This window comes from Spermophilus citellus (genome assembly GCF_964194105.1).
Source record: "Spermophilus citellus genome assembly, chromosome: 4".
Classification (NCBI taxonomy): Eukaryota; Metazoa; Chordata; class Mammalia; order Rodentia; family Sciuridae; genus Spermophilus; species Spermophilus citellus.
This window is the reverse complement of record NC_138185.1, coordinates 120,058,654-120,080,629: the sequence shown is the minus strand read 5'-3', so window position 1 is coordinate 120,080,629 and position 21,976 is coordinate 120,058,654. Positions and strand designations below refer to the sequence as shown.

Here is a 21,976-nt window from a genome sequence, read left to right as displayed (position 1 = left end):
AAAGGTTAACTATTAGCATTAGCTTTCATTAACCACACAATTTGTATTTATAATTAAGGTAATAGCGACTCTTCCATAGAAATGGAAAATGTCTAGAAAGGTGGGTAAATATGCAGTGCATGGGAGCCACTTAATCATGGCTTGAGAATTTATCACCTTCAGTTACAAAAAGTGCAGTAAACAGAAACATTTGCTCTATATTTATAAATTGCTCAAAAATCTTTGCTAAAGATCTTACAAATTCAGTAATATTACAGAACAATTCTAATCAATATTTAATAAGGCTAACTACATCCTTAGTTAGATATTTGATATACTGATTTTTAACAATGCCAATAGATCTTTGGAGTATAGGTGAAGCTCAATATTAAATGACTTTGAAAATGAAGGTCCTTTTACTCAGTTCATGGAACTGGTTGAGATCATATTAAAGCAGAATATCTCTTGTCAAATTTGCTGTCTGACTTGTTTTCTATAGGGGAGTGTGTCCATACTTCTCACAACTCAGGAGGGATTAGTCTGTCATCAAACCACCATGAATATTTTATGTAAGTGCTTATTATCTATAATAGGAGTTAAGGATATAACTCTGTCAGATGCCAATAATACAATTCCTTAGTAAGAAAAAAAATGACTTATTCCATTAAATTAGAGTGTTTCTTTGGGATTTCAAAGGCCTGGCAAATAATTTTCAGCTCAGGAGATATGGTGTAAAGCCAAGTAGCAAACATAAAGTCAATGCTAATAATTTTCATATGTCCATAATTTGTAAACAAATTCACCTATATATGTCAAATATCCATACTAAGGAAGTAATTTTATCCTAATTAAATACACTCTAGAATAATTTATATAATGATATTATGTATTTAAAGAGAAAAGCATGTCCCAAATCCAGCACTCTGATACAGCTGCCAGTTGGGCACAGGTAGATATATATATATATATATATATATATATATATATATATGTATATATATACAAATATATAGTTATACTCAGTGAAATTAACAAGACCCAAAGGTGGTATTGTCTAGGAATAAAAGGGATTTTTTTGTTTGTTCACAAAAGTAACTTATCTAGCACCACACATCAGAAAAACACAAAAATAGCACACTCTAGTTCTAAACAGCTATGTCTAAAATAGATTATATAGTAAAACCAGTATTATACAGCATATTGTGGATTTGATAAACAGATAAATATTTGCACTGAGTAGGCTGTTTATAATATAACATTTTCTTATCTATACAGAATGAAAGCCAAAAAGTTAACTGTATAGAGATGTGCAGAACAACATTAAATATTATGACTCAAAAGCAGGGACGAAGGTAAATTTGAAAGAAGAGTAAGAGAGAAAATGTTTACAGGCCATTACAAGTTCTTAAGTTAATAGTAAATAAGGAATCAATTGCTCAAGTTGAAGAAAGCAGTAAACAAGAGATTGCATTTACATGCAGATGTCTAAAATTTGTATTTTTTAAGTCTATGCACAAAAAGTCATTTGTTTTATTGCTTGACATTCAGTTATGGCTAGATTATTTAACCTATTTTTTTGTACTTTGGAAACAAGAATATTGTTAAAGGTGCCATAAAAATGGACAACATTGAAAACGGTTTGCAAATAAACCACCTAACACTGCAGTTCTTTATACATATTAAAAGCCTTGTCTGGGGTTTGTCATATGTTAAATATATTTAAACTGGGAAAATATGTTGTAGCTTGAAGCCTCCCATTGGCCCAAACATCCAATACAAAAACACATCTCCAGAAAAGGAGCAGGCAGACAATACAGGTACATTTAAAAGAAGCAGCCAGCTAATGTCCTAATGTTTAAACATTTACCACTGTTTTATATGAGATTCCAAACCATTGTGGATAAGAGAATTTTGGATTCAGGAAGATGTATACAGTACATACGGATTTTTTTTTTGTGTGTGAAATCATTTTCACTATATTGCTCAAGAATTATCTGCATTTACATATGCAATCTGTTCAATGATAATCAGCTTCCTAGAAATACTATTCATCCACATTAAAGTAAAAATGAGTGAGACAGGAATCATGCATGAACACCAAAGAGGAGTCTGTTGTTCTTAGGGAACAAACTCATGGCATGTGCAGCAAGCTATCTTTCATTAGCTCCTAGGAGGATTGAAGAAAAAAGTGTGGTACTGCTAATGTGGCAAAGCACATCAAATGTAAATAGCAAACACAGATTCTCTAGGCATCCATTTAAAACATTCATATTCTCTTTCTCTACACAAGACTCCATGTTATGTTGCATCACTGAAAAAAGTTTGCTGCTATTTGGACTGAATATTCTGTCATTCATTTGTAAGCAAATAAATGACAGAATGTACTTATTGCTCTAAGATCTGAGGGTGTGGTTGAACATGGAGATTCCTGCCTTCTACAATGGCTCCGTGTTATGAAGCCAGGCTTCTGGATTATTTTTAAAATTATTCTGAAAGTCTGACAAAACTGATCCCACTTATACACACAAATAAGCAAACAGACCCAAAAGTGAAACCAATTGCTTTGGGAGACACTGCTAGTCAGCCTTGTCTCTTAAAAATAAACAGCAATAAGAGGGGTGCTGTAATCAATCTGGCAGAGCCTCTTTATATACTAGTGTTTAGGGACAAAATGAAGACCTGTATTATAGACTTCTCACAATAGATCAAGATTGACTGTTGCAATTGCATTTGGGGCACATAATGTGATCCATAGTACAAAGTTGCCTTCATGGAGTTCTGTATCATAACTTTAGAGGTAAGAAGTTGCTGTTACATGTTATGTAAAGAAGTCAGGAACCTGTGAGTATGTGTGTGTGTGTGTGTGTGTGTGTGTGTGTGTGTGTATTTGGAGATGAGAAGAAGGAAATTACTGCCATTTTCCATGTTCTTTATTATTAAAACCAACCAGGTAAAGGTATCTGACATCTGACAGACATGTTTCCCTAAAATATGCTTTTCTGTGGTAGTAAGAAAATCTGTAAATCTGCTGAATGTGTATTCCACCGGTAGAAGAGTCAGAATCAACAATTACATTGAGCCTGTCTGACTTTATGGAGACTAGTATAAGGGAATTATGAGAACAAAATGGTTATTTAACAAATGTAGCATGTAACCCTAAAATCTAGATCAAGTTGCTGTCCTACAGGCAGGGTTTGATTTGTCTTTAAACATTAGCTTCTGTATTAATTCATCAGATATAAACTACAAATATGAAAGTAAGAACATTTTACATAAACGGATTTTTGGTTTGCTTCTAGAGAAAAACATAGTGAAAACAACATTTATTTGCTGGCTTTAAAACAAACAATTGTGTTTTATCTTCACCCATCTCACTGTACTGATAGGCAGGTCTTAACACTGGTTTAATTTTTTTTTTTATCCATAACATACAGAATTCGAAATAGTTTAAAGCATGCAATGCAACACACACACACACACACACATCATGCATATTTTAATTATTAGGGAAATGGTAAATGGAATATGTAAGGTCTTCACTTTGAATGATGTTCTGTGTTGGTGTATTATTGATTATTTTTTCTTTTGCACACACTGGCATAACTTTTCACTGCTTTGGAAGTTATTCAGTGTTTTTAAGCACACAAAACTGAAGAACACATAAGTTTTGAACTCAACAAAATGAGACGGTAGTGAAGAGTTTACACATACATGCAGTTCTATACAGTTCACTTGTGCCTTGGAGGGATAGTATTATTATCATTATTATTAATAATAAAAAACACAATTTGTCCCAGTAGTACTGGCCACCCTGTTTTAAGAGTTTTAGAAGATCCCTGAGCACATTGTTTCTGACTCTTAACCCCAACTCCAAAATGAAAGGGCTTCTATTCTTGATATCAAGATGGATTGTCATTCACAGTAAGTCAATCATAAGGTGCTTATTTACCCTTTTGTTTTTCACCAATCAGCACAAAGAACTGTCAGAAAATAACTTTATTATTATTATTATATTATTATTATCTTAAAATAATAGCGCTGGAAGGACACATGATTTAAACAATCAATGTTTGAAACAGTGGCTTTAGGATTATTATCTGGCTGCCCCTCAACAATAACAAGTGATTTGATCGACATTCCTTAGCCAAAAACAAAAGAAAAACAAAACAAAACAAAAACCAAAAAACTGTACAAATATGTATTTTTCCCTGAGGGATCAAGGTACACCCGCAAGTGCTCTATGTACATATTGCACTAGAGAGGGATGAAGAACATGTGCAAAAAAGCAACAACAAAAGAAGCTCACAGACGACTTCGACCTTCCCACTAAGGGTTCTGCTAAGTTGTTTTGCATTTTGGAATGTCGGAACACAAACAGCTAGCTATTCCTTAGTTTTAAAACTAAAAACACATTATTTCTACTATGGCACATTCAATGAAATAAAAAGTTTTCCAAAGACAGATAGACAAATTCCATCAAGAAAATAATACAAAGTTTGTTTGTTTGTATTTTTTTTTTTAGAAAATTACATTACTTTCTTTCTTTGTTTCACATTACAAAATCTTTTTTTTTCTTTACACAAATCACATTTTATTGCAGGAATATTTCAAGTGCCATCAAATATTTATAGAAGGGTTAAAAAAATAGAAGTCTCTCTAAAGTGGTCCAGACAAGGCTTTGTATAGAATAAATCTTTTTTTTCCATCCTCTAGTTTTGATTTAAGTATTTTGAATACATTTTCTTTTTCCATTGACACTTAGTAGCCTAGAAGCTGTCCTACACAAGCACATCATATGTACTCCAATCACACACGCACATATGCGCACAAGCGCATGGGTACACACACACACACACACACACACACACACTCCTTCCTCCCCTGACCCTCAGCCCACCCCCATACGCTCACAGAGATCTGGGTATCCACACTATAAAGAACAACCAAACTTAGAAGCAGTGTCTTAGGTCATGTTTTCCTTACGTTAGGAAGGGTGAATTAGGATGCTGAAGACTTAAAAAAAAAAAAAAGAAACCCAAACTTTAACAGAAATTAGGATGTTGAACACTTACAAAACATCCATCTCTTTAACACAATTTGCAAACTGTCCAAAAAGCACTTTCATCTGCACTTTTGATCTCATTGTGACCAAGACCAGTGTTTTTCACAATATAATATGATCATCTGGACACCATTGTAACAAAAAGTATTCTGGCTTTGTACAAAAGCCTCATTTATCTTATGTCAAAAGATTAGATAATGGCTTTACAGCAGCCATGTTGATGACAATGTGGTTCTAATCTTTAAAAGGCTATTGGACATTTAAGAAACTTTATTTATATAAATTATTAAGAATAATTATTCAGGTATCACCCAGTATTTTGTGTCACCACACAGGTGTTTTTATGATAAAGAAGAAAATTAAAATGCAAAGGTTTTCACATCGTTTTCTGGGACTCTATTTCTTTCAACTGCATTTATTGTTTAACTTCAGATCCCAACTTAGATCCAAATTTTAGTCAGTTGTTCCCTCAATTTCTCTGGGCACGTCTCTGTCTCTAGTATTCTTTTCCTACGTGGTCTGTGAACTTTGCTCTGACAGCCCACCTCCTGCTTTTCTTTCAGAAACACCTAGAAGCAGCATCTTCTTTCTCTGTCTTGGTTTACTATAAAAGCAATGTCACCATGGCATAACTATTATTAAGATTAGAGCATCATTTTCTTTCTTTCTTCTTCTTTCCTTTTTTTAATCTTTTTTGGCATTAGGTACATGCAAATCCTTTCTGGGAAAAGGAATTTCTTTGAAGTTCATCATTACTTTCTCTCTCACCCTTAGAGAAGTTCAATTAGCTCTTCTTATTCACAAATGGACACTGGAATTAGGTTTAGTTGCTCTTTAATGCGCTAGCACCTGAGGCTGGTCATATTCAGAAAGCTTTGGTTAAAAAGAAGTTAATATACTTTACTAAAACCATCCCAAAATTTAGTGACTATGAATGAAAAAAAAAAATCCCCACACCCCACAAACCACACCACCATTTTTCCCCGAAGGGGAAGTAATAGAAAAGATAATGGATAAATAAATAACTGAACTAAGCTTGGTACTCTTTTCAGAGTATAAATACTATTAATCTTTAAAGGAACTATGTTTACTTAAATAAATGTTTGATTTAACCCTTCTTGCCCAAATATAAATACTATATGCCAACAATTAACCTCTTTATATAAACACATAAAATTTTATATGCCTGTAAGAAATTTAAGTAAATATTACTCTCATCTTCTATTTATGGTTAAACCCTTACTATATTTTTGAAAAAAAAAGGATGTTATTTAGGCTTCATACACACTTCTGCATAAATAACTGCTTCCCCTTTTCCAAGTGCCTCAGGAAACAAGCCAGAAAGTTGGAGTTAAAAACAGTGAAGTGCTCTGGGAAGCCAGCCCTGGTAATCCAGCTCAATATCAGGGGCTGCAAATTCTTGCAGAAAATTCTGGAGGGATCCTATGGCAGAGGAGGCTCTTGGGTGTAGAGGGCTTCTTGGACTCCCATCTTTACACCCTGGAAGATGTTCCCTTTTCCTTACCAACATGGTCTTTGAACCCCATCCCTAATGTGACCAAAATCATCTTCTAAATGCCCACATTACTAAAAGGTCACTTGTTTTTAAAATATGCACACTTGTGCATCAAACTGTTCCTTCCTCTTCCCCCACTGGGGCTTACTGAAAAAGAAAGAAATAAAGAAAAAAGAAATCTACAAAATTTAACAAAAATAACTCAATATTTCTCACCTGAAAACTAAAGCCAAAAATCTTCTAAATATTCAATAAAATAAATTATAGTCCACAGTTTTCTAGTGAAGATAAATACAAGAGTAAATGTTTGCAGCTAGCCTTGACTTCCGACTTTAAAGGCTTAAAATATTTACTATTTAAATAAGAGGAACATGGTAGGCCTCCCTCACCCTCCTATGTATTCCCTACCAAATATGGAGAGCAATATTCTAGAATAGTGGCATCTGGGGACAACTAGTCTAGAATCAACTCACTCTGAGATGAACTCTTAGGATTCCTGGATTATACCAAGAACATAAACATTCAAAGAAGGTTTCCTGTCCTCACATGGGGAATGTGCATCTGCTCCAGATATAATCTTTGGGTCCTTCTTCACATAAAAACGTAGATTACAACACAATATTCTGGTTGCTGACCTTGTTCTATAACAGTTAGAATTCCAAGTTGAGTCCGAGTCCATAGTTTTGACTAAACTGTGTAAAATGAGCCTCCCCTCCCCCTGCCACCCAAAGGTGGCATTTTGAAAAGCTTTCTTTGTTTTAAAAAATTTGATGGTTTAAGTCCACAGCACCAATCAATCATTCAACTTTGTATGAAGCATAAACACAACTATCCTTGAGCTTACCAAAGAGCAAAGTATAAATTAGGGAGAGTTCTGTTTCTAATGCCAAAAATCACATGTAGGGGGAAAAAAACGCCAACATGTTGATTTCTAGATATGACCAGCCAGTCTTTTAAAAGTAATTTTGTAAACAGCAGCATAAATACCTCCCGACGTACCTTCCAAGCCTTCTCAGTTAAACTTGTGTTTCTGGTGCACATGCGACACGACAGTGAACACGCTAGCATTTAATTTAAAGAAAAAGGTGCAAAATGAAAGTGCCTTATCAATTCAACAGGAAAAGCTACACCAGTAACTACATTTTATATTAATTAAAACAATATATAAACAATATCTCTTTTAGCTATATATAGTCTTCATGCCCATTTACCCTGTAATATATTATAATGCTATTGTTGCTAGTGCTATGGACCCTTTTCATGCCATCCTGCTGACTGGCAATAATCGGTGAGAAAATAAAAACTTCCTTCATCAAACAAAGAGCAAGTTGTGCAAAGTAATGCCGCAACCTCCGCTATGCACACCAGTCACCGATTATTGCTGGACTCTCTGCTGTAACTGACAGATTGGCGACTCTGTTGAAAGTCTGTGGGCAGTGAGCTACAAGAAAAGGACATCTTCCGACTTTAGTACCCTCCTTCTGCTGTAAACAGAGGTCAACGCTCAAGAAGTCGAGACAAAAAAAGGGTCCATATCTGTAGGCATAATGGAAATCATATGCATGAGAAAAACAAGTTCAACTTTTATTTGTTTTCATTGTCTCCCCTCCTTTGCCTGACCCCGATCACCAAAAGATGTGCAGTGTGTTGGCGCTCCAGGGCTGTGCAGGGCCATAGAAAGTGTCTTGGTTAATTTTTTTGTTTTGTTTTGTTTTCTTTTTCATGTTTGTACTTCAGACATTCTAGAAGTGCTTAGGTGATACATTTACCCATCAATTTGCATTGCTGGCTCAAATTCTGAAGTGAACAACTCCTTGTATAATGGAGGAAAATGAAGTCGCACAATGTCTGGGTATATTGCTTTAAATGCCATTAGCTTTTCCGTATGTCGTCCACATAAGGCTCTTAATGTAGACACCTTGCATATTAACTGTAAGTAGAGAAAGGAGATGATGTCAGGAGAGGGCAGGCATGAGAATGGAGAATCAGGAATCTGGACCATCTTTACAACACCGTGTATGATGGAAATACACACTTGAAGCAACTTAAACATCTAGTAATAGAGAATTGGTTAAAAATAAATGATAATATAGTCATATCCTAGTAGGCTAATAATTCACTGAATGACTTTTTAAAAATGAATCCTTTAACCTGAGACAGTATTCATAAGCAGAAGATGGCTCTACTTATCAATGGCAGAATCCAGATAGGACCCCAGGTTCTTGCCTCCTCCTTATTCAGGATCAGGGAGGATACTTTCTGCTCTACTGTTCCAAACTCTGCCTTCTACCACTGCATAAAAAGAAGAGGTCCAGTGATGGAGAAGTGGAGGAACAGTCAATCCTAGGTAGTCAGGGCACTGCAGCTAGAGATGAGGGCATTCCTTACATATTGTATGAAGAACTAGCACTAGTCATTTTCAGGGGCAAGTTTCTTCTGAATAAATATCTTTCCTTACAACAGGCTATTCTGGGTCTAAGCAAAAGAAGAGTCAGAATAGGGAGAAGTGTCCTGATTGACCATTTACCAGTTGAGTGTAATAACATGATCTGCACAACTACTCTCAAACCCTAAGGCTCTATTCAAAGGCAAAAGCTTGTGATTTCAGCCCAGAATAATTCTTTCTAGGACGAATATCAGCATATGTTTTCTGTGTTAGGTGCCCTTGCATCTGGGTAAGAAGATGGAGCAGAGAGTGAGAAGCTCCTGACAGCTCCTCACCCTTCCATTCCCTAGTCCTGTTCCAGTCACTCATTCAACAGGTACAAAGATAAAAAACAAAACAGCAATTCACTCCCAACTTCCCCTTTCACCTAATTTGGCTATCAGGAGAAAAGAAACTGAGTCAAAGAGAAAAATAAAACAAAATTGTTCAAATCGTCCTTTCCAGTAATAAAACACATATTCTAAGAATGAATAGAGCAGCTTCTTCTAAGATCAAAAACATACAACTAGCACTAACACTGAAGGCTATTAGCATTTAAAATTGGTATCCTAACTATTTTTATTGTGAAAGATAATTACTAAAAGTGAAACCTGGGCTGGGGACATGGCTCAGTGGTAGAGTACTTGCCTGGGGTACCTGAGGCCCTGAGGTGATTTCTAGCATCAGAAAGGAAGGAAGGAAGGAAGGAAGGAAGGAAGGAAGGAAGGAAGGAAGGAAGGAACCAACCTTAATGCTTTGAATACAAGATAGTGATAGGAAATTGATAAAGAAAATAATATAAAAGCCATTTACTTTTGATTATATTAGAATATATGATTATCCTGACTCTTTTTAGTCCTTTATAACTTTTTCCTTCTTCTAAATTCAAAGATTCTTTTTCTAATTTATATCAATGCAGAATGTTAACTCTGCTTTATGCCCAACTTTGATGGAATAGGAGAAAGATTTCCTAAATGATTTGATTCTTAAAAAATCTATTTTCTGAGTTGGGGATGTGGCTCAAGTGGTAGTGCGCTCGCCTGGTAGCGCGGAGCGCTGGGTTCGATCCTCAGCACCACATAAAAATAAAATAAAGATGTTGTGTCCACTGAAAACTAAAACATAAATATTAAAAAATTTTCTCTCTCTCTTTAAAATTTTTTTAAAACAATCTATTTTCCTATAATTGCCCTATTATTATAGAATACTTTGTTTTTAATATAATAAATAGATTCAACCTGGGTAATGACTTTTGGCTCAACAGAATTTTCTTTTCTTTTCTTTTTCTTTTTTCTCTTTTGGTACCAGGGATTGAACCCAGGGGCACTTAACCACTGAGCAACATCACCAGCCCTTTTTTAATTTATTATTTAGAGACAGGGTCTCACTAAGTTGCTTAGGGCCTCACTTAGTTGCTGAGGCTGTTTTAAACTCATGATCCTTCTTGCCTCAGCCTCCAGAGCTGCTGGGATTATAGGTGTGTACCCCTGCACCAGGCTCAACAGAATTTTTCATGGAGATTATTTTTCTTTTAGTAGTCTGTGGCATGCTGCTGCTTTTGGGGGTTGTTCATATGACTTATAAGAGCAGCTGGCAGCATGATCTGTGCCAAGGATAATTTAGGCCATGGCAAGTAGAACCCTTTGGCTCTCACCTTTGTTAGTATTCCATCTTCTCGGTGATTCTTCTGTAGAACGTGTTGAAGAGCTAGCTGAATTTTCTGTTGCAGTTTTTCAATTTTTACCTTTTCCTGTAGCCATGAGCGATCTAAACATAAAAAAAATGGTACTTTTTAGTATCATTTCTCCAATGAGTGCTTTCCTCCTGACTCCAGATACCGATGATTATGCTATGATGCATATTTAGAGACGCAGAGGCCAGTTTTAGGTCCAAACTCACTCCTAAAGGAGTAGAAAAGTGATCTGTGGCAGTTATAAAACAGAATGTTAAACTTTTCTAATTTTACTGATATTTAAAGGAAGGAAGGATCTTCACCTTCCAAAGGATAGCCATTTGAATTTAAGGTCTTACTCATGTGACTGCAAATAAAACCACCATGGTCCCTTTGTAATAATTGTACTTCTGGATGAAATATCCATATCAATATTGCTAGACTTTTTGTAAAATATGAAAATTGTCTTATAATCCAGGGCAACTAAAAGTGTCAACAGAATTCCAAATGAATTATATTTAGGATAAAGTCTATTGGTGAGGAATTCCAAATAGAAAGTAGTAAATATGCAAAAGTGATTGTCCCCAAGAGGCCAGTAATGGTTGAAAACATAGATTAAAATCAGATAAACTCGAGGAGGACAAACAAATGGATTTAATAAAAGGTAGAGTGTCTTAAAACAGACATGTCATTTTGGAGCTGGTGTTAAAGAATACCCTGTCCTACCACACACAGCACTTCTGGAGGTTAATTCTGGCCTGTGTTTTATTCAATTCTCTTTTTAAAAATTATAAGATCTTTTTCAAAAAGTACATGGAGCTGCTCTTGGGACCTTCTCAAATATCAATAGCCAATGAAAGTTATGTACGTTGTAAAAATTCTTTATCTAGACCATTTAAAAACCATTTTATTTTTATTTGGCTATCTTACCTGCCGACATCAGTACAAATGCAGAAAATAATGCAATTTCATCTTCAGTCAGGTGCATAGAACATAAACTCTTTCCAAATTCAAACACAAAGCTAATAAAGTCTTCACAGCCTGCAATAATACAATAAAGACAGTTTAGGATTTTGGTTGTCATCCTAGGGAAAAATATGGAAGAAAGTTAAGAGAGATCAAATAGTTGAAGATCAGAGAGGATAGTAATAATATTTCCAGTTTAATAGTTTGAAATCTTAAAAGAAAAATTTTAGCCAACATCATAACTGTCACTACTACCACCCACACTGCTATACTACTATCATCGCCCCAGTCACTACCACCACCACCACATCACCATTACTACCAACACCATCATCATCAATTACCACCTTTATTACTCCCACCATCAATATTATCATTCAAAATAATGAGAGTCAACTTTGGATGAATTTTGTGTGATTAATATGTAATGCACTGCTCTAAGAGATTTCTTTGGATTTCCTCATAGCTCAAAACAGCCTTAGATCCCCATTTCAGAGGTAGGAAACTGAAACTTGCAGAGATAAGTAATGTACCTGAGGGTCATACAGGTAGGAAGGATAGCCTGAGATTCCAAGTTAGGCTACCTGACTTCACAATCCATATTTTAAGTGAGATCTAATGGCTACAATCTAACTAAAATGTTAAATTGAATCATTTATGTTTTTAACTCTGTATTATAGAGAACACCCTTAAAAATGTTAACTATGACACATTCTAGTGGTAAAACTATTACAACTATTTAACTAAGCTGAAAACACAATATGAGAGTCTCTTTAAATTATAGTCCATAAGACTGGTTACGTTTGGTGTCTATGCTTTCAGATTTGCTTATTTTGTGTATATATTTAAATGGCAACGGGCTGTATTACACTTAACTAAAAACACCTTCTGTTATACAGCTTTAAAAAATCATTTAACAATATATTTTAGATACCTTTTAATTTTTCTGAATGACTAAATTACATTTAAATCATAGAAATCCAAAATAACTTATTTGTAAAGCATACAGCACAGTTTCATTAATTCTATTTCTTTGATATATGCATTTCCTTCCATTGATGGTTGTTGTTCTGAGGTTTGGGAGGACATACATTTGTATTCTCTGCTTGATTTTATATATTGAATCATATTGTCTAAGTAATTTGAATGCTATATCCCCTTACAACCTGTAAGGGGAACTAGAAGGACAGACATACACTATAAGTCACTTCGATTTTGAACTAGATAAACTCTAGATCTTTATATATACTAGAGACAAAAAACACTTGAAAGTGTGTAACTTTTCTATAGTGACAAACACCCTCCAATTTTGGTTTCCAGGCAATCCGTTTCCATTTTTTTTTTTTCCACCAGAGCTTCCACCTAACCTACATATCCTTTAGTCCTAATTTAGACACAGGGCACCCTGAGATTTTCTTACCTAAGGATTTGAAGACATCGGGGCTGGCATACTTCCCATCAAAGTACACGGTGTTGTTCTGAGAGTCAAAGGCACGGCACATCCTGATGAACACCACTTCTAGAGAACCTAAGCAGAGGTAGGATGGGTTCAGGTCATCTGATCTAGAGGAGTCTGTTTCTAAGGTGCTAATGTAGAGATGCTTTCTGAGACAGAGACAGCGCAGGGGGTGTTGTGTGTAATGTAGCTCTTTGGCTCAGATACATCAGCTTGCTGTCTCACTGAGACAGCAGAGCTTATTCCTACGCAAAGACTTTCTGCAGAAGCTGAGCTGTTCAACTGAAATGAGGACTAATTTACAAATGTCTTCCTTGGCACACTTCTACCTTGTGATACAGAGTCTCATAGTTGCTAGGAAAGCACTTATTCATATGTATCAAAACAAACCAGCAAAACCAGGGAGATTCTCTGAGTTCCACAAGCCCCTTCCTAAAAACATAGCCTTGGGACCTGGTAGGTACACAAAATGCAGGTGACGGAAAATGTGGGAATGCAGGCTTTCTTCAGTTTCATCTTCTCACCCAGAGGAAAAACAAAATGGAAGGAATGTTTCCTGAACACAGCTCAAAAACCTTTAAAAAGAACTCAGTTTCTTCTAAGAAAAACCTGAGCTATTACCACTGGAGAAAAAGTGCTCTCGACACCTTCCTTACCAAGCATTTCTTTAACAAGAGGGTGAAAGCAGGTTAGGGAGAGACATCAAAATTCACTTGCAAAGTGCATACCTGCTTTTAGAAGCACAATTTGATCGTTTTGACACAGCTCCATAAATCCATCAATGCGTTTGGCAAACTCCACCACATACTGTATAGCTTCTGTGATTTTGATGGCACACAATTGCCACATCACCTCCCGCTGCTGTTCAAGAGGAAAACATTAACATACAGGTTACCCAGTCTCTTTGGCACAAGGGATTTGTTCCTATTTTATAAAATCCTTCTGTGGAAATGGAGTCGGAAAGGCTAGAGGATGGAACAATAAACAGTTACCCAGTAACTCGGGTTGTAAGGATTGCTTCCATGTTCCTCCTGCCTCCTCTGATTCCTCTTACCTTTTTGGTGGCAATGGGATAAGGACAAGATGTTATGAATGTTTGGAGCAGAAAAGCTGAAAAGAAGTCAGGGCAGTAACACATGCTACTGCTTTAGCCTTGGTCACAGAATAGCAAAGTAGGATCTTCTTTTAGGCAATTGTTTTTCCTTGGGAAATTTAATAACACTTTTTGGGGGGAAAGGAGGGAGAGGGGAGTAAAGAAAATTTGTTGTACACCCACTATAAGCTAGATGCTTTATGACATCCATGTCTTGCATTTTCATAAGAATTTTTTTCTTTTGTCCAGACATGACATGAAAGCTCACAGAGGTTTCAAAGTAGATATGCGAGCTGGACCCAAATCCAAGCATCTCTGATTCTGAAATCCCGTTTCATATGTCTTGCTGTTTCTTACTTATTTCTAACTTCTGCTCTGTAGCTTTGGCTATTGGAGTTACCTGCAACCTAAAAGGCTAACAAAGCAACTCACTGCTACTCCCCAACTTGTCCTCTCAGTTTCCTTTTATATACTCACTCTCTAGTGCAGTTACAGGGGGACATGGATCTGTGTCTTTGCTTACTTTTCCCCAATCTCTGTTTAAGACTAGTTCTTCAGGTGTGATAGGGTCTAAGAAACTTTTGATTAGGAGCCAGGAATCATGGCCTGGGCCTGATGTTTCCCTCTCCAGCCATATGCTGGCTGGATGGAGGGGTGTTATTCTTCCATATGTTACATGAAAGGGAAGATTAACAGAGAGAATCTCCATGATCTTTTCTATGATTATCAGGAAAACCCAAGCATTGTCTTCTACCAAAGGTAAAATTATTTTAATCCCATCTCCAGCTTTCCCTCTCATTTTAGTGGCTTATTGATCAGAGTGTTGTATAGAAAAAAGCAAATAGCAGCACTGTCAGATTATCTAGCTAGGTTCAGACCAGAGTTATGATCACAGTTTCCAACCTCATGTTTGTACATGTTGTCTAAAGTCCTTCTTAATAACCACTGGAAACATGAGGCTGAGATTTTTTTTTTTTTTTTTGCAACAAATTCTGGACTTTATAAAATCTTCTACTGTGATAGTAGGACAAATTCCAATTCATTTAGGAATTTGGAAGCTGCTTGATCTAGTCCCCAGGTGAAGGAGATGTGTGTGTACTTATAAAACACAATAGAATTTGTTTGTTTTTGCTGAAATTTTACATGCTGACATCTCAGTAGGTTGACAAAGCCTCAAGGACATGATCATCTCTGGAAGAATAATTTTTAATCAGAAATCTGCTATCTGATGAGACCATTCTTGGGTTCTGAATAAATAGCCTACCCAAACACCATTTCCACAATCCTAAGAAAGAACCTTCAGATTCTACCTTGTTTTGATAGTTCTCAATCTCTTCCTGCAGAAAGGTCTGCCACGTTATCTGCTGGAGCTCTTCTCTCAAGTATTGGCAGGTTTCCAGATGTGATTTAGATATATTCTGTGCAAGGTGTTCTAAGGAGAAAACAGGAGATCACAAACATGAAAAGCCACATTCTTCTTTCTTAGCATAATAATTTTTCCACCTAACATTTGCTTTAAAAAGGAATAAGTATAATGCCAGCTATTGAGTTCTGATTATCTTTACATATTTAAACAAACGGTTTGGAACTATTCTGTATTTGGGAACCCGAGGATGTAGGACAGGGACTTTACAAGCCAATATTTCAAGATGAGACCATGATTTCAGAGGCCCTGCTGACTTTAACCTTGTTCTGTGCTTAACATCAATATCTGGTAATGAATAGATATTGACCTAGATAGGTATGGGGAATGATTGACATGGCTTCTTCTTGAAATTTTTTGAATATTCTAGGAAAAATTACTCTTTAAAAACCAGGAAATTATATTCTTTTATGATGACAATTATGCATTTCTTTTGCTTTTTCCTGAAAATAGCAGTTAAGAGATAGACTGTGCACTTAGACTGTCTGGTCTATATCTCAGCTCTGCTACTTATTTGCTCTGCCATCTTGAGTATGTTATTTTACCTCTCTGGGCTTTGGTTTCCTCAAATGAGGGGAACAATATCTATTTCACAGGGCCACTGTGAGAACTAAGTAAGGTGAGCACTTAGAACAGGGAGGATTGCTTAGCATGTGCTGCATAGTTATTATGCTTGAGAGTAAGGAGTTTGAAATCTTGAGGAAATGGATGCCAAAGAAGTTTTCCCTAGCAATTTATAATCTGTGGTCATGCATGAAACATACTGAAAGGATAATTCAAGGCATTAGATAATAAAGTATGAAGGTGAATTTCATCAGAAGATAAAGGAAAAGATAACAGACACCATTAGGAAAGGGAGAGATCAATGCTGAACTGGAAGATGCTTCTTGGCATTGAAGACTAAAGGATGGGTAGTGTTTTCAGGGAGAGATCGGGGTGTGAGAAGGTACACCAGCTCTGCATAGGAAGGGTGGTGGATGAAGGAACCGAATATGGCATTTATAGGGACAGGCAGATGTGATAAAGTAATTGTGTCAAGACAGAAATATGGGTAGGAAAGGGCCCAACACCTGGAGAATCTAGAATGTGAGGACTGAATTTGTTCCTAATGAAACAAAGGGAACTAGTAGGATTCTCCAGAGGGAGCTGACATATTTAAAATCGTACCTGGAGACAGAGGATAAGCAGTTTTATGCTTGATGGACTAAACAAGAGGTGGGGCAGGAGGACCAATTAGAAGGCTACTGGAGTCTAGGTATGAGTGATTAAGAGCCTGAAGCAGGTTGAAAAAGGAGGGCAATTAAAAATGTTTTAAAAGAAGAATTGACAAGACTTTGTGACTATGAAACCATACCCAAAATTTACTCTCCTTCCAGGGTTTTGGATATATAACAGACAAGCCATCTAAAAGAATGGTGCTGAATGCAAACTTGGTAATGCTACTAGGAGTATCTGTAAATTTGTTATTTCCTCCCTCAAACAGAATGAGACTTGTTTGTATGAAAATAGAGCAGGTTCACCTAAATGGAGTTTGAAACTAGAATCTCCTTGGAGACACAGAAACATAATAAATCTTAATGGCCCTATTTGGCAACACACAGACACTAAAACAGCATGAATAAATAGCATACCAAAATAAAACAGAAACACAAGAAAACATTTAAAGGAAAGAAAGAGACAGAATTTGAGAGAAAGAGGGAGAAGCCAGCAAATTGCATATCTTAGAATCAATGATGCTAGTGAGGAAGAGAGTACAGACAAAAATAATGGAAATCAGAAACCAAAAAATGAATGCAGAAAAAAGGTAGTGAACTGTGTTCTATAGAGAGAGCTCTCATTATATGAGGTAGTTTCTAGAATGTAAGTTTACAATTTTCCTGTTTTGCAAATATGGAAACACTAAAGTAAAAAGTGTTCACAGGGAAGCTGGGGGCTCCTGCAGGTGACCTGTGAGAAGCAGTTCACAGTACTCTCTTGTAGGTTGTATTTCTTTTCCAGTTAATACGGTCAGTCAGCACCTTGTGTTTTCATTTCATCTTCAAATATATGGCCAGGACTGGGGATAAAAGTCTATGGTACTGTGCTTTCCTGGCATGCACAAAGCCCTGGGTTTGATCCCCAACACTGGCACCCCAAAGCTGCCACTTACTTCCACCTGAGTCAGGATTTTTTAACAGCCAGTGAACAGGGCAATGTAGATGACATACCAGTAGAGGGCAGCAGCTGCATTCTCACCAACTGCTAACTGCTGTCTTTGATTTCAATTTATAATAGATTTGGCAAGTCGAAGATTTTAGACACTTTGCTATTTTTAAATCTCCATTTCAGCAAAGGAGAATATGTTCAGGCTGAAAAAAAGTTAGCGTGGCTTCTCAGAGAAACCACGTGGAATAGTGAAATACCTCAGAAATAGGAGGTAGGAGGGCTGTTTTCTGGTCTGAGCTCAGCAGATATCTATCTCACTTTGTGACAAGGGCCAGTCCGTTCCCCTCCTCAGCCATGACTGTTTCATCAGTACTGCCAGTGTCTAGACACTGCAGATGGAAAATCCTGGCTTCCAACTAACTCAGACTTTCATAGTGAGAAGGAACTACAGATACCACCTGGTCCAAACTCTGCTTCATGTTATAGATAATGACATTAATGAGATGATAATAAATTACTTTTACATAGCATTTGCCATGTGCCAGATCCATATAATTTACTTCTGTCCTGAATATACTTTTTTTCTCACTTAATCCTTATAATCCCAGGAAAAAGGTACTAGTACTGTCTCCATTTATTAGATGAGAAAATTGAGCCACAGTGAAGTCAAGTGACATCTTTTAAAGTGTCACAGATGGAAAATGGCAGAGCTATGTATTTAACATACAACCTGGCTTCACAGTCTGTGTTCAACCTTTATATTCTATAGGTAGGGAAACTACATCTTGCAGGTCACATAACTTACAGTGGTTGGTACAACTTATAGCAACACTATGACCACAGCCCATACAAGCTGACTTGTCTCATTCTATGTCCAATACATGACTCATCTTTTCTGCACAACATTAGTTAACAATTATAGTAAACAAGACACAATTAGTGCTTTAAAAAATAAACCAATGGAATATATAATTCAGGTATCAACTGCACATCAAGGGTAAAATTTCCTAGTGAAATATGATTTCTGTTTTAATGAAAGTAACAGGCAGTAAGTACTCTTACTGAAAGATAGAACTGTACTTAGGATATGTCAATTTACAATTTTCGTGTTGTGCAATTGGTTTCATTTGTTGAAAAAATGATGCCAACATTTGCTTATTGTGAAATCAAGAGTCTCAGTTAAAAAGGACAATAGGACTTAAGCCACAAAGGAAATATCAAGTGATTTTTATGTGGCTTTACAGTGGCACAGTAAGTCCCAGGTCATTTTCATGCTACTTTTAGTTTCATGAACTACTCTGCATCTGTAAATGGGAAAGAAAATTAGAAACCAATTTTGGCCTTTTCAGAAAAATTCTAGTTTAGTTTTGAGTTTGGATCTACTCTTAGTTATAAGTTAATTCATCCTAGAATATGATATAACACATGGGGAAAAAAATCGTGATTTTAAAAGAACATCAAGTACAAGGGCACAGAACTCCCCAGATGCCCCAGGAGGCAACCGCTATAGAAGAGGAGGTTGGTTTATTCAGTGACTTGAGACAATCAGCTCAGCCATTTCTGACCCCAGTCAGGTATTAGTGCACTTTTAGCCAAAGTGCCATGTTCAAGGGCATCACTTTGGCTAAGCTCTATGGATTTATTTCAGGATTGAAGATTTGACAAGCAAACAGGATAGATTCACTAGTATTTATGGTAAGGTGGAAGCAAACCTAAAGTGAGTCAGGTCATTTTTCATGGGATCATGTCAGCTTTCAATCAAATCCCTATTCATTTCTGAAAATTTTACTTTCATTACAGTTCTGCTTAAGGCTCAGGCAACCAAGATTTCATGACAAAAATGGAAGGTTTTTGTTCTAGTTCAAGAAAAAAAAAAATCAAACCTACCTCTGCTCAGCTTGGCTTCTAGTTCAGAGGTTTCTCTGTTAATCAAAAGAGCTGTGATACACCTTTAATGCTGTTCAGTGGTTAAAGACCAGGTTTAACATGTCCCTGCTCTTGAGGATTTAAATTTAGACCCATAAAGAGATGCTTGTTGTAAAAACCGTAAAGAACATTCAATTTGTTCTATTTGGAGAAATATTTTACTGGAAATATAAATTTCGCTTAAAAGATGTTTTATGGGGTACAGAGGTGGAGCAACCCTCTAAAGAACACAGCCATTATTTCTGTGAACTGAGGATTTCTGTGCTCAAGTCAGAACCTGCTGGTTCTTTTCCATCTGAGGTCTTCATTCTCTCCTCGTATTAACTTAGTCATCTCCACAGCAACTAATTGAAATGTCCCAAAGGATTATAACCTTGTGTGAGGAATCACTAGGAGGAGAAGATCAAATTCTAAAACTGCAAAGGTTCTTGCCAAAGTTTTTCTAATAATAGTGCTGTATTTAAAAATCGATTAAATATAGCAGAGGATGTTAATATAATTTCCTTGAAATGGAAAGTTTTCCATTGTCTGTGTTATCAACATTTCTAGGTCACATCTCCCAAGAAACAGTCATGTGCCAGCAATAAGGAAATGGGATTGAGGGGGTGGGGTATGGTGAGCCTTAAATAAAATATAAATTTGGTCAACAATATCCATCCTCAGGTGAAGAAGCTAATTTATTTTTAACATTTATAGTATACATAAATGTGTATAGGAGCCAGGACAAATGATACAAATAGAAGAAGTGGGGGTGGGCCTATCAGGAGGTGTCACCCCCTGACTGGTACCAGTTGGATGCTGACATTCACAAAGCCCAGTCCAGCGTAATTAGTTTTCCTCCCCCTCATACAAATAGCTGAAAAATCTAAAGTTTTCATAACTGTCCAAGTTTATTGGGATGGGGTTAGGGGAGACTGACCAAGTACAAACTTACAGTTATACAGGAGAAATAAGTTCTAGTGGTTTATGGCACAATAGGGTAACTGTGGTTTACCATGTGGTAATGAATATTTCAAAATAACTAGAAGAGAGAATTTTAAAATTTTTCACTTCAAAGAAATTATAAGTGTATGAGGGAATAGATATGGTAAATACTCTTATTTGACTATTACACAATGTATCAAAGCATCACATTTTTCTCCATAATGCAAATTATTATGTGTCCATCAAAAACCAAAAACAAAAAAAAAGCAAGTTTAATTTTAGTAACCAAACACTTTAAAATTCTGTGCTGGCCAAAAAACATGTCTGTGGGCCAGGTTCAGTTTGTAAACTGCCATTTTTTGGTGACCTTAGGTACAAAGCAATATCTGGAATATGACTAAAGTAAAAAAAAATGTTGAAGTTAATGTAACCATTCCCTATGCTTAATGTTTTCTGCAGAATTTTCCTTAATTTTGTCTCATTTCTGATGCCTAGAGGCTAAGCATTTATGGGAAATGATGGGCAGTCAAAAGCAAGGGAGTGGGCTGGAATCTCAAGTAGCCTAGATGGTAACAGTGAACTGCATCATTTTAACAACATAACTCATCAGAGGAAAGTCAAACATACCCCTTTACTACCCAGGGTGTAAGCAGAGCATCCCAGCAGAAGCATGCGAGCCATTACCTAGTTCTGCCATGGACACGGTTGGGGAAGTCTCTCCATTGGTGAACGAACAGTAGGGAAAGAAGCCAGATGCTGGTGTGTAGTCACATATGGGTTCTGGTTTGATTCCATTGATATCAAGCCCTGACTGGTCTGGAGAGGGCTGTATGTCCAGGTAGAAGCTGCTGACGGCAGAGTCGGCCTTGCTGCCCTCGGGGGTGTGCCCATCGATATAGGTACTGAGGTCCTCGTGAAGCTCCGTCAGCCCGTTGGCGGAGATGTTGTAGGTGGGTGTCAGCGGCTCAGCCTCTCCAGGCTGCTGCTGGTGGTCGCGCTGCTGCTGCTGCATCCGGTGTTTCTGCACTTCTGCATATAAGCTGTCTCTCTGCTTTTTCGACATTCGACCAAATTTTACAGCTGGAAGAAAAAAGCCAAACGGTACCATGTAAATGTGCTTTTCTTCATTATCCTCTCCTTCAGTCTTTACGGTTTCCTTTGAAGTCTCAATCTCAATCAATAGCCACATGATCACAAAATAAGGACATCATCCGGAGGTAGAAACAGTCCCACCCCACACAGGCTGGCTCCATCTTTCCCTGGAAAATGCACACCCCAGAGAAACTCATGTTTCAGAAACAGACTCAGGATGGTAGGGGAATGCTTGGATAATCCTCCCTGTTTTTCTGCCATCACATATCCTTGGGCTCACTGGGCACCATTGAGATG

At 36.7% G+C, this 21,976-nt stretch overlaps 1 protein-coding gene across 2 annotated transcripts in view; it reads right to left on the bottom strand.

Annotated features, from left to right (window-relative positions):
• Positions 1–937: 937 nt before the first annotated feature.
• Positions 938–21,976, bottom strand: part of RORA (RAR related orphan receptor A) — a 686,592-nt gene continuing 665,553 nt past the window's right edge. For both annotated transcript variants that reach the window (XM_081289523.1, XM_081289524.1), the window contains 7 exons: positions 21,272–21,667; positions 15,480–15,601; positions 13,805–13,937; positions 13,041–13,148; positions 11,585–11,695; positions 10,637–10,749; positions 938–8,487 (listed from right to left, as the gene is read on the bottom strand). In XM_081289523.1, coding sequence (XP_081145649.1) covers positions 8,323–8,487; positions 10,637–10,749; positions 11,585–11,695; positions 13,041–13,148; positions 13,805–13,937; positions 15,480–15,601; positions 21,272–21,667 — 1,148 coding nt within the window. In that variant the 3' untranslated portion in view covers positions 938–8,322. The remainder of the gene's footprint in view (positions 8,488–10,636; positions 10,750–11,584; positions 11,696–13,040; positions 13,149–13,804; positions 13,938–15,479; positions 15,602–21,271; positions 21,668–21,976) is intronic.